General features: G+C 33.5%; 1 protein-coding gene across 1 annotated transcript in view; it reads right to left on the bottom strand.

The window, feature by feature from the left end:
• The window catches only part of LOC149419886 (uncharacterized), a 90,177-nt gene extending 73,754 nt beyond the window's left edge, over positions 1–16,423 (bottom strand). Inside the window, exon 1 of the mRNA XM_089637072.1 lies at positions 16,264–16,423. Coding sequence (XP_089493198.1) covers positions 16,264–16,417 — 154 coding nt within the window. The 5' untranslated portion in view covers positions 16,418–16,423. The remainder of the gene's footprint in view (positions 1–16,263) is intronic.
• Positions 16,424–20,492: the final 4,069 nt, after the last annotated feature.

The following is a 20,492-nucleotide window of genomic DNA, read 5'->3' as shown; positions in this document are numbered from 1 at the left end:
TTATCCTGTGCTTAAGACGTAATACAGTCATGCAATTTAACAAAGTAATCTATAAACGTGTAATTGAAATGCTTTTCGGAGTAAGCCATTAGATGCTCACATTAATTTAAATTAATTTGAGACATTTTATTCAAATGATTTAAAAAATATATTGCCTGTTCTATACTCTCTCAAGATGCAAGATTACGCGAGGGGCAAGTCGGGAAAGTGTAGCAGGAGTACTCGCCTTCGTCTGAATAGAAGTAAGTGATGAACGATAACGGCGGCCCTAGTAAGAGGTGGTATTGCTGGTAATGGGTGAATAAAACTAACACACAACTACAGATAATCAAAGAAACTACTGTTACAAAGAAACGTATTTAAATATTTTTTTTAAATGGAAAATAAGATAGTTTAATAATATCTGAATTGTCTGGTTATCCTCTTCAGTTAATATACTCATACAAATAAACAAATTTATTAGCGGCACTTTTCCATAGTAACTACAATGTCAATGTGTTATTGAAGATTAGTGGTTAAAAGTAATAAAAAATCTACGTTGTTATTAAACTTTGTGCTGACACATCGTGGTTAAAGTGAACACACTAAAGTAGCGCGTTAGCACGCGTACGATCAAATAAATAGTTAGGTAAAATAGAAAGCTTTCGGTTACAAATTCGTAATAAATGTAATAATAAGCCCATCACATCAATTCAACATTTAATGTAATGTTTAACACACAACTTCACAAAGCGGATTCTTTTACACGACAAATCTTCCGCGAATCGTCCAAGATATTGCATATCGCATTATCATGAAGCTTATTGAATAAATATATGATTATTGAGCAGCAATATTATTAATATTGCGGCCACCGACGAAGTAGCATTTGTTCCAACCGTGTTAGACACAACCATGGATTTAATACAACATAATCTACAGGGTATTGTTGCAACTTACGGATCGAACAATCCTTATGTGGAATTAATTATGCGTCTTTGATTTATGTTAACCAGATTGTGAATACGGTTTACAAGCGCTTTCAAATTAATAGCTCTTTATTGTTCAGCGAGGGAATGAGTGCTGCTTGCTTACCGGAACGGAATAAAATGTTGAATTAGGTAAACGGTATGTCAGAGGGTAGCTTATTTGAATGTAGTTTTATTAGTAACAAAGATCGTTTTAACTGTCAGACTGTTGGAACAAAAGAATATCTTTAGTTGGAACGATTTTGAAAGCTGTAATAATTATGGGTTGTAATTGAAAAGAACATCCAAAATTATTAAAAGGTATTTTCGACAGACAACAATCCATGGTACATTTTAACGAATTGGTTTTGCTTTAGTTATCATAATCTATGCATTCTCCCGAGAATACAAGTTCACGACAGTCAATTCTTAGACCTGCGTCGTTATCAACTATCAGAAGCTTGGTCAAACCGAAGCAGTATATTTTGAGAACGCAGATTGCGGTTTTTATGTATCTGATCCCAAAGCTTGGATTATTATGACACGTGAATAAAGAATTCAGAGAGATACTCAAATATAATCTACGTAGAAAGTGACATCCGTAAATACACCGGCAATATAGTTGGAGATGTCATCTCAGAGATAGAGAAGGTACTTTCCTGGCATAATTTTTAATTCGTATGCTCTTGTGCCAATTTCGGGTCTTTGGTGTATATTTTATATCGTTATTTCTTATTTTTCATCTGAAAATGTGTAAGTGACAATTTTTGTCATTTTTATAATGTAGTAATCTCATCTCATCTAAGCAGACCGGTAACTTATTTTTGACTGAGCGTAGCGTTTCCTGTTTTACATTTCGTCTGCTATAAATTTGCTGGTATGTTAAGTTTCCGTTTCAAGATGATCGCCGTGTTGGATACTGCCAGAGTTTGCATGATTGTAGATTCTTCTACGGTCTATGAAATCGGAATAATCAATATAATGGTACCTAACTGCATGGTGAAAGTTTGAAAAATAATTGTAATTGAGATTGTGACGTTTCTTTGGACGAATTACATAATTACTTTTTTGAAATTAATAAATAAGAGAAAATTATAAACGTGCTTTTTTGGACGTTAGGTCGACTTTTCAGAGAACTACTAGTTAAAAACAGTTTTAAATTAATCTATAGCATCGAAAAATTTCCCCTGAAATTTTTCATAAATAGTGAAATTAGCGAGTTTTCGGACAGATAATTTTTATATCTAAACACAAAACTCATATTGTGTTCATAATACAATTTAAAAAAAATCAAATAATGCTTAGAAAGTACCGAGGAAGTTTTATTCTAAGTTTTCATTGAGAAACGAAATTTAAGATAAAAAAATACAAAATAGTTTATCAATCTTCAATGCGATTTGACATGTTGCAATAACATCTCACCTACCAGGAGTACATGAGAGCACGAGATAATACGAATAGCGGGAAGATGCGTGAAATTCCTTCACGTTAACCCTAATGGGAGCAAAGTGTTAATGGCAGGAAACTGACTTATCACACTAAACAATGCTGTGATCATTCTCTCTCCAATTTAGCGAAGCATATCACGTCAGTTTTCAAATAGCATCATCACAACCGAAATATATTTTTTACCAAATTTAAGGATGAGTGGTTACGGTCCCTATGAATACGGACGACGCAGGTTAAAATTTTATTTAATTAACTTGTGTTATTTCACAATACATTCATTAAAAAATAATATACTGTATATTTGCGGTTCAGAGTGGAGGGTACTATCGGTATCACCATGGTGTTAGACCTCCATTCAAAATTGAAATATTGCTTGAAATGGCTTTAGCTGTGTTTCGTGACCAGATATGAATAGTCAGATACTTCCCCATCTTCCTCTTACACATCTCATACACATCCCCACTACCTTAAGTCTCAAAACATACGCCAATTGGAGAGCCTTACCCCTCGACCATGGAGGGCCTCGTACCATTTTAATTCTCAAAAAACGAAGTAAGGGTTTTTCCAAAACAAGTCATCTTCAATTTTAATACAAAAAAGTAAAAAAATATATAAAGAATATTAAAAAACTTTCTACCGCTTTAATAAACCAACCTCACAATCCAAATTTGTTAATTCCAGTGGTCAGTAGTGCCAGACTGTGCCAGACGACCCGGGAGACAAGGAGAGCAGAAGACGCGTGCGGTATCTTTTAAATTGATTCTGCAGTCACCATTAACAATTTGAGGAATTAACTTTATTATACAAGAGCATGATCTCGGAGCAGGATTTCCTGTACCAACTAAATGTGGCAGGTCGCCGGTATACTTTGGATTAATGTGGATGCAAAATTCTTAGAAAACAATGGTTAACCTCTTCAATGTCCTCTTTTGGATTAATTTGCTCTGAATCCATAAGTCGAGGGTTCAAACAATGGCATCAACATTATGAACAATTAATGAATACGGTGTAAAATCTTGGAGCGTAAGGTAGTCCTAATATCGCCTTGTGAGAGACTACAATGATTAAAACAGTATGAAAACCGATATATTGCGAAATCACTAAAAAAAATATAACATAAAGTTACAAGTAGGACAAAAAAGATACACGTAGGTAAACATAAGATTGAATAATGCTTTATGTTTATATTCGTTAATTTTCTGCGAGGCAGTTAGTAAGTCTTCACAGGGGCATCAATATTAATTGGTAAGTTAGTTCTGCACCTGGGAAGAATCAGAAGCCTGTGTTGGTGGCCTCGCGTGAAATTATCCGGAGCACAGAATTCTATTTTAGCCAGATTGTCTGGTGGTGAAAATAAAACCGTTCGAAAACGTATTAGCCATGTATTGACGTATCTGAATAACAAGGCACTTCCCAGACCTTCACGTTCCATATCCTCTCACATTCATGCGGTACCACAAAATAAATAATGCATATAAATCCACAATTTCAAGGGTTAAATTTGGTGCGTTGATAATTTATAGAATCGTGCGATCAAATATTAAAATCTTACATGTTTTAATTTCCGTTCTAAAAAAGCGTTAGCTTTGAGTAAGCAGACAAAAAAATCTGTTCTCATTCCCAATTGAAACCATTTAAAAATAATACCTTAGCAATTTCCGCTACATCGCGAATATAAAAATAGAAATGCCTTTGAACGGAACAGAAACAATTAAAAGTAATATTTACATTGTCATTTGAATGAAAGCCCAGCGATATTTAAAATACTTTATTTTCCAAATAACGAACGCGCAGCAAAATGGATTATTTTTCTAACCAAATAATGAATACAAAATAATGAAAGGTCCGGGTTATCTTCTATTCTTAAACAACAAAGGTAAACTGTTTTCCGAAACGGCAGTTTTTCTGTGTGTAATACTTTCCATGATACAAAAAGAGTTTATAGAGAGAAATGCATCTACTAAGACCATTGCGCTTTGAATGTAGTTTTTAAATTGTTTTTCAGTAAATATAATAATAAATTTATGTATAAGTGCCAAAATCCAAATCACATGTAGTAACAAGATTTCCGATTCCCAATTTGGGAGGCGGGTTTGGGTATCATTTATTTGATAACCAATATCTCTGCCACAGGTCACCTTAAGTGGTTCACTACGTTTGGTGACTTAGCAGGAGTGCCCGTGTTCATCGGTTGAGGTGTGTTCAAGATTTTCCATGTCTACGTTTTAAGAGATGGACAAAATACCGAATAGAGAATATAGAGAATGACAAGTGTTCATTTGTACTATTTTACTAATTGATACATATGCAATTAAAAAATATATTTTGTGTGATTTTAGAGGCAACTTTTATATTTTTTAGTACTTACTAAAAAAACAATGTTGCCCTACCTATTCTTTTATATGATAAAAAATAAAACATCCTAAAACGGCGTTTTTTTTGTAGAAATTTTAATTTATTACGACAAACTGGCGTTCGAAAGTGAATCAGTCTTTCATAATTTGAATTTACGCCAATAAAAATAGTTTTTTTAATCACATTTAATTTATGTTTATTGATTGAAAACAATTTGTTTTCATTTTTTTAATAATTTACAAATAATTGTTAAAGTTGCCTCCAAAATCATGAAAAATTGAATTCTTTTGCCCGTAATAAATAAATAAAGTAACATATCTCTACTAGATTTTGTCATACATTTTGATTAAAAAAATTATTTTGTTCTTTGGTTGGGTATTTTGGCTTCAAATTCAAAATTAAGTTTTGCACGAAAAAAATTAAGTTTTGGACGTTTTGCCGCGCAGCCGTTCTTACCAAATAAAATAACATCTCAAATACAAATTAAATTAAGAAATCTAATCCAAATAACGTGGACACGCGTGAATACCTCGTTCCAAACCAATGAAAGAAATAGACGTTGGTCGGCTTGGGTCAAGTACCTTCCTCTAATGGAAGATTCTTCCCATCGCATCGCCTGGACCCGCAAGCTGGGCGGGAAGATCCGCTCTGTGTCAAATAATAATGTTCGACGCCTTCTACAGATATTATTTCGAGATATTTGGACCACACCACGCCGCGCTCCTCCGAACACTATTATTATCTACATTGAGATATTCCCCGAGCTGTGTTTATTGACAGATATGTGAAAAATATTCAGAGTATTGAACGGACGTGTTTTCACTATCGGAATAGTTCAGGTGTTTGTGAGAATCGGTTTGGAATTGTACTATTTTAATGCTACGTTATTGACCGAGAAATAGATTAAATTCACTTACTTACAAGGAATGAAAAAAATGTCACCCACATGTTTGTTTTTATATCAAGGCGGCATTAATGACGCCGTTTCTTAAAGGTGTATGACTCGCTTTATATTCGGGAGAAATAGGTTCGAAATTTCGGCTGGTACTTGAAATCACCATCATCGAACATGCTTCAACTCTTGGAGAGTCCTGATCACTTCAAGGAAGTCGGTCACCTGTACTGTTTTCGTCGTCAAACTCCCTTTTATCGTCCTGCAGGCGTATTATAAAGAAACTTATTTGGTGTTCAACTACCACTCATTCTTGCTACATGTTTTGCTGAAAGTTTTGTCGCTGAAGGAACTTTTATTCATGAATCAAATTAGAGCCTTCATATTGCAAAAGTCCTAACATTTTTTTTGGTTGCCATGATACAAATGAGTGTACCTTTGGATGTATCCAGTATACAAGATGAATGATTTATAATCAAATAAATTAATGTCTTGCCATGAAAATCAGAAAAACAAATTAAGGCAAATTTTCACTTTGCATCGAAGGGCATTAAGTCTCATATTTCAAAAAATTCAATCACCAGAAACAATAATTTATCTCGGACAAATCAGGCCGACTAACCAATAGACAAATGGATGGTCTCGATTAATAATTCCATTTAAAGAGGAATTCTTTCAATCTACATAATATTCTTCCGCACTTATGTAGGTTCTGAGGTCCGCGGGGCGGCTCCGACTAATTGCTACTCGTTTTGAGCAATTACTTCTTCTCACACGCTTCTTACTCCAACCTGTTTACTACCGGGCCTGGTGGCTGCGTAACGAGGAAATATTTTAAATGAACGATGCCCCCTTATCAGCTTTGGTGATGGGAGCTGTAACGTCTGAAAGGCTGGGTGTTGCGTCTCCTCCCTCGAAGGAGAGTCAGACAAATTACTTACTCGTAGTTTACTAAAAAAGAGCTTATTATTTTCGTAGGGTAAGCTTTGAGGCCTTTTAATAAAACGCTTTGTGAAATTTGTTCAGCGTTTTCTGTTGGGGATTTTCAACAAAATGCAATTATGTTAAGTTTAAAGCGTCATTTCTTTCCACAGTTACAAAGCTTTTCAATATGTGTTTTGTTAAAAAAATGGTGTTAGTCTCATATTTTCGAATCCGCATGGTAACTATTACTACAACAAAAGCTTTGAATTAGAAGACATGCGATAAGAACGTACATTATTTTATGTTATTCCTATCTATTGGATTTCAAGCTTTCATGAACCTACAGAAAATATGGATTTTTAGTATTTTGTAAATTTTACTTATAAGTACATAATCATCACTTTTGATACCATAATGTACGAGTATAAGCTCTTCTATAAACCAAGTAATAGAACATGGAACACATATACTCACGTACAACAAGAAGTGTTAAATGTTACGACTATTTGTTTAGTGATTAAAACAATAAGAAAAGTGACAAAAAAATGATGATCAATGTACTTATCTTTAGTCTTACGGGCTAAAACGAACACATTATTAATCATATAACGCGAATGATAAATAGTTGAAGATTTTTTACGCAAATTTTTCTACTTTATAGAATTTAGTTTATTTAATACAAATGCTTCGTGCGTTTGGCGTACGGGTTCCAAATATAAAATAGTGTATTTAATACCCGCAAATAATAATTATAAAGCTTTTTTAAAGGTCAACACTTATGTTTTCAAAGTCACAAATGAAAATAGTGCGCAAGCTGTGACGGAAATAACCTGATTTTGTCATATAATTTTTTTTTTTTTTGGTTTTACTGACCAACTTATATCATTTTAAATATTTCTGATCAGGGTCGTATAATTGATTCACTTTATTATTAGCTAGTATTTTGGTCATAATTTTGAAAAATTACTTTGAAAAGGAAAATTGCGCGAAAAAGAAAAAAAATAAAAAAACTTTTTTTAACGAAACTTGTAATAGTATCTGCACAACTCACCGAACTTAAACAATTCATTCAATTTTAAAGTATTTATTCAAGTTCAGTAAAAGTTCTACTTAAGTTGTGTTGTTGTTACTTTATTGGCAAGCTTTTTCACAGAACTCGAATAGAACTTTCACAGTGCAATATCAAATATCATAGAGAAATTGTTAATGCTTGCGATTATGAAAAAATTGATTTCATTAATGAATATACTTATCTGGGAATAATTGTTGATAGTTATTTTAAATGGGATAAAAAAAGTGGCAAAAATTTGTAACCAGCTCAGATCCTTAGCTTGTAACTTTTACAAATTAATATTTATTTTGCCTCATTGCCCTAGGTCGATTACATCCTTAGATATGGAATTCGAACTTGGGGACACGCAAGCACTATTTACATTAAATATATTCAAAATTTACAAACTGCCATTGTAAAAAAAATTGCCACATCTAATATTTACAGTCAGAGACACGACTTAAATGTTCTATATGGATCAGAGAGCCTACTTACAATAAAAGGTCACCTTTGGTTCACTACTATTATGGATAACATAAAGGAAAGCTCATACAAACACCCACTCGTACACAAACGTACCACAAGATTTAAAGAAGGAAAGGGCCTAAAAACTCTTCGAGTATTAAATGAATATGGAAGCCGTACTCCTGAATACATAATTCCAGTGATTTTCAATAAAATCATTAAAAATTTAAAATTTGAATAAAAAGAGAGACTATGCCCTAAAATAGTAAATCTGTGGTTAATTAATGAAAATTTCACGTATCCTTGAATTTCTTAATGTAACTGACTACATATCTTGTTATTAGTAGAATGTTTAATCGGTAGAACCTACAAACAAGCTGCCAGATGACAGCTTTGTCGGACTACCCTAAATTTGTACAAATTGTTTTTATTTAACAAAAAAATTTACATTTCGTGAAATAACTGGCTCCTAAACAACTTTCAAAGCCAAACTTTTATCAATATTGGCAAATAATCCTTTTGCAATCATTGCGGTTTGTATAACCCAATGCTTGCAATATGAAATTCACATAATAAATATGCATATTGATTTCAATAAACGAAATATAAATATTATGGAAATCGTGATGATTTTACCTATACCTTTAAAAGCCTATGTAATATAATAAACACGTAACTAAACCCCTTCGGAAGGACTATGAGTTTTTGATGAAGGTAAAAATAAACTCATTTAAATTAATTTAACCTGCATAAAGATAATTCTTGTTTCGTTATTAAGTAGCTATTTAAAAACGCTACGCAGCTATTTCAGAAATCAGGACGTTTGTTCGCTTGTCTTTGTTATTTAATTTTCGCAGTCAAGAAGAATCATTTTGTATTTTCACGGCAGAGTTGCTATATAACCGGTTATATTAAAACAATAAACTTAAATAAAATAGCCATCAATAACGCCATCGCCAAACCTAATTGCCGATACACAAACTCTTTTTTTTCTTACAACACACTAAAGATAAAAAACTTTAAATATATCAGAAACTACTACTTCTTATGCAATAAAAATAATAAAAGATTTCTTAATCCGGCTGGGTTCAGAGAGAGATGTTATAAATCTGTTTTCTCCGCGGCACAAATGTCAAACTCAAATTATTCAACTGAGAAAAAAACATGAAATATTTATATATTGTAGTATCCCACAAAGTTAAGATGAGATGATCTTTGTAAATTAAGTGGTTTTGATTTATGTTGGGGGCGATTCGACATCACTTAATGAAGTATTTTAATTGCTACTAGATTACACACCCCGAGTAATGAATTAATAAATACCAAGTTATTAATGCAGTTTGAATGTTATGCATTTTCAAGTGAAAAATGAATGCAGGTCGGTGTTTGAGTTATTTTACTAGGCCGGCTTCATTTGAAGGTGATAAAATTTTTTACTCATGATAAATATTATTATTTTGAATAAAATTTTTCGAGAAGTATTAGAAATAAAGGTGGGGAAACAGTAAATTTAATGAGGGTTACTATTTCATTTAAAGTGCGTTTCAAAATCCGTGAATAAGAAATTCCTTAGGAAATCTGAAATCCTTAACTACAATACTTACCTTCATTAACTCCTCGGCTTTTACGATATTTCAGCCCAGCTTGCAATGTTTCTGATTTATTTTGAATGTAGATACTATTATTATTTCTTATTTTTCAATTCAGATTAATAAAATCCTATAAACAGCTAAAGTCAAAAATTTATAATAATAACATCCTAAAAATAGACAAAATGAAGAATTGACAATTTATTTTTATATGAACAAGATAAAAAGAGATAGTACAATTTTCTTACAAATTCCATTAAAAGTAATGTATTTGGAAACACCGTGTTCCATCATTTATTTCTATGTCTGGAGTAAAAAATGTTCTAGAAAATGTGGTATACTAGTCCCAGCGAGAGATCGTACATGACGTTATCATTCTACTATCTTCTATTTTTTTCGTTTTCAAACAAGACGTGTTAGAAGAAACAGGACGAGAGGACTTACAAGCTCTCACTGGGTCTAGTTTAAGCGTTTTTGGACAATATTTATAATTTTTGTTTTGAACACATACACTTGACAGATAAGCTAACATAGTTTCTAAAAAAGTGTTTTTATGCACGATGAAAAATATAATGTAGTATAATTAAAACTCGTCTTACTGCAAACTGGACAAAAATATTCAAAATCCTGAGGGGTTTAAAATAATGAATCCTGTTAATGCAGAATCTTTTTCTAAAATTCATGGATTATTAAGTATATTTTTTTTGTATTTAAAATGCATGCATACTGAAAACGAGAGATCTACACGACGCCAGACAGGAGTATTAGATTTCGCTTTGTTTGCACAACGATACGATGAGAGACCATAAAATCTCACGTCAAAAGTTACTATTTCAATAAGCTGGTCTGGTCGTAGAATAATAGACAAACACTCCTCATAAATGATAAAGTTAAAATGCTATTTTGCCTACCAATAGACAATATCAGTGGGAAAATAACACGTCAACCGGAATAATTGTTGGCAGATGAATCATCTAAATACGGTAAAAATCTTATTTTTAATTAATTTCATTCATTCATATAAGATATGTACACTTTCACATAAATCCAGTTAACCCATTGGGCGCATTTAGATGATTACGCGCCAATCAACAGAGCGATTCTGCATTGACCATCGAAAATGTCACTTAAAAACGGTTCTTCTAGCGCCTATCACAAAGAACTGCCCCCATGTCCTTTTTATACTTTCATGTAGCTTAAATTTGCAATCTTCTTGCTGATATTTATATATATTAGAAACATGAAGAAATAAATACATATTTCTGGTAAAGAGCAAGGTTAACTTATTACATTTCATAGACTTTAAACCCAATTAACGCTGTCAAGTAATTTCAATAATCTCATGTCCTAATCCATAAACTAGTGAGCTAAAGTGAAACGCGATGTTGTCAATGAACGTTCGTTTGAATGATTCAGGTTCATAGTTGCCACTGGTACATTGTTATTCATATAATATAAGCTTCGTTATCGGTTTTACGACGAACGGAATTGATCACACGGAATGCATATTGTATTCTAAGCCGCCTTATCACAAATTACGATTGCAGTCTAGGTGGTCCAGATATCAATGGATTTACAGCATCCAGTTGGGAGATCAGATGTCAATGAACGCAGTTATATTTATTATGTAAACATACGATACTCTAACAAAGGGCATTGACAAATCTTTGTGAATGAGAAAGATTGAACGGAGTTTATTAGAATTTATTTACGAAGTTTTGTTAGAGATATAGTATATATATAGTGATTGTTGTTTTGAGAAGTAGGTAAGGTAGAAATTTATTTAAAAAAAATGCTGGACTGCTGAAAAATGTTAATATTGGCATTATACGTAAAAATATCTGAAACTTGATTGCAAAATATTCCAGCCAATTTTGTACCAATATTGGAAGATATTTTGTAAAGCATATTATGATAGTAAAGGAAGTACTTGACTTAGAGTCTTAAATTATTGCGATTAATATGAGTAAAAATTTAAAAAAAAAATCATTTGAAAGAATTTTTTATTTTTATTTCTCTCACATGTCTTCACTGGTCACTCACCCCAAATCTAAGTCACCGTAACTAATGTCACCGCAGGCCAAAATTTCATTGTCATGTTTTACTCTAAATAATAGAATTACTGATTAAAGTAAGTCAAGTACGCTGCTATTTCATAAACTTAAAGCCTTCGAAATACACGTTTTGTAGTACATTTGTAAGTTTCGCATTGTATCGCAGTGTGTTCAATCTTTAAACTAAATTATACGGTAGATTAAAATCTAGCCACCAAATATAGCTGAAGCCATTTCAAAAAACTCTCCATTTATAAGTGGTGCTCTCCGACAAGAGATACTAAGGGAAATAAAAAAATTGTACAGCACCATTTTTCAGAGTAAATCAAAACAATCAATATCAAAAATCAACTACATCTACAAACTAGTATTAATATTATTCGTACTGATAACATGTTTTATCACATTTCTTTATCCCTTTCCCGACTGATAGTGAAGCCACCGTTAAATCTTAAGTGTCAAGGGATTGCCAATTATGTTGTCTTACAAATTGGTCAATATATTTATTGGTTCCTGCTGACCGCCGATCTGCCCGTAATGGACGCCGACTCCTGTTTTTAAACGACTTGGGCCGATCATCGCCAGGGTTGTTTATATGCGTCGCGAATGATTGGTTGATAAATCGATGCACTTTAAGGCGATGCCATACGTAGTAATGCAAAATGTTTTTGGTTTGAAAATTTGGTCGCCTAGAAATGTTTCAGATGCTTTAATTAAATACTGCGAGAAGAATACATATTGGCCTTTGAAATAATCGAGTATTTTTTAGATAAGTCTTTTAATAAGCCCAGAAAAAATAATATATAAGGCCTATGAAAACTGCTTTAAAGTTCAAAATCTTCTACTTAGGAACCCATTTTCGGTTATGATTTTATTGTATAATATGGCAAATTAAGTTATTTATAAAATGAAAAAAAATAATTATGCCTGAACATCTACAAAATAAAATAAAAGGCACTTTTTGGCCATGTTTTTTGTTGCATAAATCAAAACAGGCGGATGGTGTTAAGCGGGAATTTAAACCTTTTCGCCATCTTCGTAAGGGTTGTTATTGATAGCGGCTCAATTTAAAATACTACACGACGTAGTGCATCGCCTTAAAGGAATATATGAATATAAGTCTGAAAATAAAGAAATATTTCACAAAAAATTTGGCGTGGATTGCACTGATTTCAGACCAGTAGAATAAAAAAAAGTAAAAATTTTGGTTGATCTTTTTTAGGATATGTTTTTATGATTCAACGCGGTGGGTAAGATACTCGGTTTTGGTTGATATTCGAGTAACCAATCCCGGTGCTGATATTGGGTAAACAATTTATTTAATTTTCAAGTCATTCTTGGCGGCTTATACTGTAAATCGTACGGCAGCTTCTACTAAAAAAAAATAAAAAAGAATTTTTAAAACTATTTGATTGCGAAATAATTATTGTATTGTGGTGACAAATAAGTTAATAGTGATTCAATGATAAGTTAAAGCGATAACTTATACAAGCAATTAGCTTTTTTGGCGTATTTTAACGATTATTTTTCATTTATCCCAGACAGCCTCCATGGTCGGATGCTTTCTGGCGGTAAGTAAATTTAATTTGATTAGTTTGTATTATTTCACAAATTACTCATTAAAAATTATATATTGTATATTTACGGCACGTTCAAGAGTAGAAGATACTATCAGTATCGCTCTGGTGTAAGACCACCATTCAGAATTTAAACGTCGCTTGAAATGGCTTTAGCCATGTTTGGTAACCAGATGTGAATAGCCATGTACTTCCTCACTTTCCTCATCCCCATATCCTTTCCCTCACCACTATCTTCAGCCTCCCAATATACCACAAATGGGGATGCCATAGGCTCACTGGCTCCAGACGGTTGTAGCAGTTGGGAATCACATAAAAAAAAGATGTGAACATAAATTTTAAATATATTTAACTAACTTTACCTACGTAGTTCATCGAGTACAAAGCTATATTCTTGATATTTGGAAATGTTTTTTTCTTAGAGATTAGATACTAATATATGAAACTAGAAACTATTTGAAACAGTAATAAAGAAAAACATCAACCATGTATTCGAGGAAGAAAATAAATATACGTTTTTTAATGTTTAAAAATAGATATCAAGTAAGTGGACATTGCTGCCTTGCTTCTTTACACATAATATATAATACGGAGAATCCAAGCTGGAGACTTCTAGAGAATTTTGAAGAAATCTACAGCGCCAAGTGTGCAGACGTAGAAATTAATGCAATAATTTCATACCGCGAGCAAGCCGTTATTAATTTTTGTCGCTTGCCAGCGAACATGAAATTAAATTGACTGCAATAACATACTATTGCAAGTGTGATGAATTTATAATGCACTCGGCCTAGCAGTGGCGCAGCAACCAACTCCTGGCCACGGGCAAATCCATAAGCGGCTTCCGACCCCTCTTAACGCATTTGAATGCAATAATTATTATCTATATAAAATGTTTTATATGTTTATATGTATGACTAGATTAATGATTGCAATACCTATTTATTATGACGATTCACTGTCACTAATATTAACATGTTTGCTGCCATAGCGATTAATTTTTGGGTTATTTGGCCGTGTTGCACTTACATCTTCTTCAGCCAACGTTTTGGACAACGTTATAGTATCCACCATTAGGGCAGATAATGAATGTAGACTGTAGTGAAGTGTGTTAATGTAAGTAGAAGTGACGATACTATGTTAGGATTCGATTGCGCTTGTTAATCCCTTTTGGGGCCGGTACGATAGTTAATGAATTTATTGTGGTTTTCGACATTTTGTTTTGGTGTAACCATCATGTACCGGAAATCATGATGTGCTATGCTTAGCCCCTGCGTCAATATTAATAGGTTTTGTGAATTTTAATTGCCTCCGTAATTAAGCGCGTCCTATGCATTTTGGGTCTTCCCAGTATTTCATTACCGAATTGCAAGTAATTTTTGATATTGTTTAAAAACAGCCAATATGAGAATATATTCCAGTCAAGAAGCCTGTTGATTTTGACTCTAAGGACAGATTGCTTAACAAACAATATAATTAAATTTCAAGTTATGTCCAATCCATGTTCTGTTGTTTACAAGGTATTGTGACATAATCAGCCCATTATGAAATGACAACAGAACTTGAATAGAAGTTTCACAGAACTTGAATTTTAACTTTGAAATTGATGAATGAAGGAACTAAATCATCCGGGTGAGGGACCAACATTATTAATCAAAATTTGTTTAATGTTTTACAACTTTGCTTAGTGACAAGGTCTGATTATCTCGGTAGGTACTTCCTAATCTTTTCTTTCCTCACCACTCCCCATACCTTAAATTCCTTTGACCAAACAATAAATGAAGAAATTCCAGAGCTTTACTGGCTCCTGGACTCATGCTCATGCTGATGTCATGCCGAAGAAATTAAAATCTAAAAAGGGGTTTCTCGAACATTTTGCATATTAAAGAAATGTGTGTTAAATTTATGTTAGACTGTGATATTTCTTTGGCGCTAAATCCATTTCATATTCCATGAATCATCTCACAGATTAACTACCAGTTCATCTATTTGATCTGAGATAGAGAAATTGTTTCACACATCTCATTTTATCACCACGATTTCTAACTGTTGAAAAATTGTTGCAGAATAACAGTGAAGCATAAAGAAGTAAACAACAGTTTACTAAGTGAATTAAATAAATAGGAAGCAAAAGAAATAAACCAGCAAGAATAATTTACCAGAATCAAATAGATATTTCTTTCACCAGATTAGACTACTAGATTAAACGCGAGGCGTCACTTGAAATATTACCATACAGTTTGCACATATGCCCATTATAATGGTAATATCCAAACGTTTGAACTACTGTGCTGCAATGGCGAGAGATATTGCACCAGTTAATTCATTCAATCATAATGTTCTTTTAATCGAATGCATGTAGCATTTTCAATTCATGTGTTCGTATTTTTCTTTTCCCATCTGAGAATTTTTGTTACATAATTCAGCGCTGCTTTATCATCTTCAACGTTTTTATTATCGACGCCTGAAAGAACCAAAACCCCATATGTGATCTTGGAGGTTTTGGACGAACCCGCTAAAAAGGTTCATTTTTGGTGCGACATTCATGACATGAAATATATGACTTTAACCGGTTTAATATGACGAACAAACCAGAATAATAATTATGAAGATTTTTCTGCAACCTTTAAATTTATTTTAGTAGAAATACTTAGCACAAGGATAATACGACTGAAACTTATTTTGAATGCGCAAAATAAGTTTTATGGACGATTTGCGCTTTTGACAATGCTAAATATGCTGAGAAACTTTTGAATCCCACAACCACTGAGTAATTAGATTAAAAATTGGTATAAAATAAGATATCTTGAGTTATTCCTGCTTATGAATTTGTCTAACTGTGGTTAGAACCTTGAATGGTGAGGAACCGAAATATTCATTTTAAATATCATAATACCGACGCAGATCTTAGCATTGGAAATAAGGTTTTGACTGAAAAATGAGTCTCTTGAAATGAGTCTTACCTTGAGCTGGTGTTCCGGAAAACCATAGAGCCACCAAGTCCTCGACGCTAGCGTTCTGTTGCGGACAAGGGACATAGTAGGGCTGCTGCGGCAGCTGGCGAGACCTGCCACCCATCATGCCGCCCTGGCCGCCCATCATCCCCTGGCCCATCATGCCCTGCCCGCCCATCACCATCATCTGCCCGCCCATCGCCTGCCCCGGCCCCGTCTCCAGCAGCAGCTGCTGCACCTGCGAGATGTCGACGAACTCCTCCGTGTGGCGGGCTCGCGGGCGCGGAGGGGGCGGGGGCGGGAGGAAGGGACTGTCCTGCGGTTCGTCGCCCTCCCGCCGCATCATCAGAGCCAGCATGCCGCCCTGCGACCCGCCCTGAGACCTCTGTTCGCCTCGCCCGCCCTCTCCGTAACCTGCGACTCACGCGCGACCATAAGTTGTAGTCGATTACAAATCGATCGTTATCAACATCCCTATTTATTTATTAAGTTGTTAAATACGATGTCACTTGGCAAATAATATTTAAATTACATTCAATTTCGATGTTTTTTTTATATTTATAGTTTCACACTTAGTTTATCACACAAATATTTAAATTTCACAATAATGTTAAACAAGTAATTAATTTAAAATTTTTATGTGAATATTAAGGAGGGTTAAATGTTTAGTTTGTATCAAATATGATACGATCACAAATGTATATAATTGATTTTCTTATTTATACCGACAACATTTAAACACTTAAATCAACTCAATATTGACTATTGATAAATTGAGAAAATGATTGGATTTAAATATTATCATAAGATTTGTTGACAATTGACTGGCACAGGAAGATTGACAATTGACTGGCACAGGAAGATTTACACTTTAACAAGGACACCATTCAAAGTGAAATACACTAATTAAAAATATCACAACATTTATAAGCTCCGGTCGAGATAATAAACCTTGAATAGGCACGCACACTTCTTTACACTTTATATTTTATTTAAGTTATAAACACTTATTTGGCTATTATTTTTTCAATGTTGCTGTTTCATTTTAATACGTTTACTTCTGGTTACGATGGGATTTTCTTTCACAGAAATTTGATGCATATTACTTGGTCCACATATTGTCGAAATCACTTGTTTGAAGATTTATCCATATTGACATGAATTGATGTGCTACATGATAGCTTCATATAATCCAAATAAAAAGCTACAGTAAATCTGAAAAAAATTAAAAAAAAAAAACATTACGATCATCATTATTTTTCACAAGCCTTTGTACCTCGGAGTTGAAAACCATTTTTATTTATTTATATAAATCATAATACCCTCTTCGAAAAAGTTTTAAGCTCTCCAAAACATCTATCTTTACTTGTTTTTGTTACTTAAGTATAATAGTAAAGTTAATAATTACAAAGAGATAGTTAGCAATTTGGGTTTTGAAACTTGAGTGGGAACTTTGAGTTAACGTTATTCAAACGAAAAATACTTACAATGTCATTTGCAAGCAAAATAGTTAATTGTTTATGGAAAAAAATAATCAATTGCCAAAAGTGTTAGGAATTAATAATATTGGTTTAAGATTTGTACCGCAGAAAATGACTACTTGCGGAGAAAGGGAAATTGAATTTACACCGAAGAAGTGATAAACAGGTTTTATAGGTCTAAATTTTAAAGCCTTAGAATTACAATGTGGTAACTGTCTTGTTTGTTGTTAAAAATATTTCGTTTTTAATAAAGACTGCACAAAGTTAAAGCATCTTGAAAACATTTCAAAATATACAAATAAAGCTAGTTTTAAGGTTCCCTTGGCACTATTCAATGTTGTCTGTTATTCAGTTATATTATGCAACCAACGTTTTATTTATATAATTACTTTTACTAATTGGGTAATCTTCGCCATTTGACCAACATGTTTCCCGTTTTGTCTAGTGTCCGTTAGCCAGATTCCCAGCTTTGTCGAGCGTCCGTTGGTCAGGTTCTTAGGTGAGTTCGCGAGTGTCCGATTGTTAGGTTTGTCGAGCGCCCGTTAGCCAGATATCCAGGTTTGTCGAGTGCTTGCTATCCCTATTATTAAGTTGGTCGAGTGCCTGTTGGTCAGGTTCTCAGGTGAGTTCTCGTGTGCCCGATTCTTAGGTTTGTCGAGCCAGAATTCTACGATTGACGAGTGCCCGTTAACATGTAAGCCCGATCCCCAGGTTTGCCTTATGCCCGTCAGCTAGTTCGGGTGGATTGCAATAGCTAGCTGTGAGAGCGAGTCCGGCGGTAGTCGGGCGGCGGCGACTGACGCGAGCTGAATGAGCTCCCGCCCATGTGATCCGCCCACGGCCAACTGTAGGAACAGAGCGCCTGAGCGAGCCGCCCACCTGCTGGTGTTGTGTATTATGACTTGGTTCAAAGGAACCTCCGAACATTAAATACACAAACTAAACTTGAGTATTAAATTTTTCTGTCATCTAAACTGCATCATTAACACGTTCACATCATATAATGAAATTCAATCCCTCTCCAATATTTGTAGGATATACGGTATTGTAGGAAACCTAGAAAATTTCTAATTCTTAAAAAAATATCAAATCATTTTTTGTGGAATAGTGTCCACGATGTGCTTTTCACCTCGACACGTCAAAGTGATGAGAATGTATTGTATATTTTTATATGTATTGAAAATAATAACATAACCAAAACTAACTAATCGAGTTTGCAGTACATTTTAAAGTTATCGTTTACTTTATTACATTTTTTTTAAAAAATAAGGATTTTTTAAACCATTTCAATTCTTTATTAAAACAGTTCAGTGTGATTTTGAGAGCTCTTTGCGGGAGAGGGGATCAAATGCAAACTAAATACCTGGGTATTTCAATGCTTAATATTTTGTTTAAATTGTCAGTTTACCAGCTACTTTAGTACATATTCAATGAAATAAATATTCCTTTAAAGTCTATTCTATTTGAAACACAAATAACCCAACGTGATTTTCATTGTAGTTTTGACAGCTTTAGAGCGGGAAGGGGGGCATCTAAATTTCAAACAAAACAGGTTTTTAGTTCAAACAATTTTATTTGTCCAAATTCTTTCCTTGATTTATATCGTTAATTGTATTTATTCTATTTATATGAAAGATATATTTGACACACCGTAAAATATCAAATTGTGCTGGTGACCGAAGGGGAAACCATCAAACAACTGTTGTAAAATTTAACAATATTTGCAATAGAATTGCAATAAAAATAATTAATCTATCGATCAGAATAATCACAGAAAAATGGACGTTCAAAAAACTTGATCGTCACTTGTCATCTGTAATAAGAGAGTAAAGATATCGAAGAGTAAATATTTTACCACCAAACGACCCTTAAGTATTGTTGGCGCGAAACTTTTCAAATCCTTATAAAATGTCATGTACTTGGGCAAGAGCGGGGAGGTTGGTTGTTTTTACACTAGTAAGACGTAAAAATGTTGAGGATAACAGATAAATAAAAAATAAAATTAATAAGTAGGTAAAAACCATATAGGTAAACACTAGATGAATTGTTTTAAAATTAAAATATGAGGAAATTTTATTACGTGAAAAATTATGATTTATAATCATAGTAAAGATAATAAAAAAAACTTTCTAAAAACCAGAAAAATTAAAGTTGCTAAAAAATCCTCAAAATTAAAATAAGGAATTAAGAGAGATTGTGAAAACTTAATGATGATTTACGAAAGAGATAAAATGTTAAGTAAGTTGTCACATTGTAAGAACCGGACAAACTGGTGTTGCAAAAATTGCCAAAAAATTACTCTCCTTTAAAGGGAGGACATTTGATACCGAGTATGTGAATGATGATTATTGAATAAACGAAAAGAATTGAAACATGTTTGTAGTAAGTTTATAAAGCCGAATAAAGTAAGGTTGCGAAACTTGGCAAATGGTTATTAAAAAAAACCTCTAAGTTGAAGGACATTTGGTACTAAGTATGTGAAAAAATTAATGATGATCTTTGAATAAACGAGAGGTTTTGATGTTAGTTAAAATATGTAGGTAGTCACTTTGTAAAAACCGGACGAAAACTGCAGTCGCGAAAGTTGTGAAATAGTTGGCGTGGCGTGCTTCTAAAACAACCGATACGTTTCGCCGTGTAAATAATTCGCGACCCGTCAGGACTACGAGCGACGGAAGGGGCGAGCGGACTGAGCGGCCATCCATTCATGCGCCGGCAGCCGGCGGCCGTGGGCGAGCGCGGGCGGGCGGGGGCGTC

The sequence above is a fragment of the Hesperophylax consimilis genome, chromosome 11, assembly GCF_061612785.1.
Source record: "Hesperophylax consimilis isolate HC1 chromosome 11, BYU_Hcon_1.0, whole genome shotgun sequence".
Lineage (NCBI taxonomy): Eukaryota > Metazoa > Arthropoda > Insecta > Trichoptera > Limnephilidae > Hesperophylax > Hesperophylax consimilis.
The sequence above is the reverse complement of the archived record's forward strand: the minus strand, read 5'-3'. Positions and strand labels throughout refer to the sequence as shown.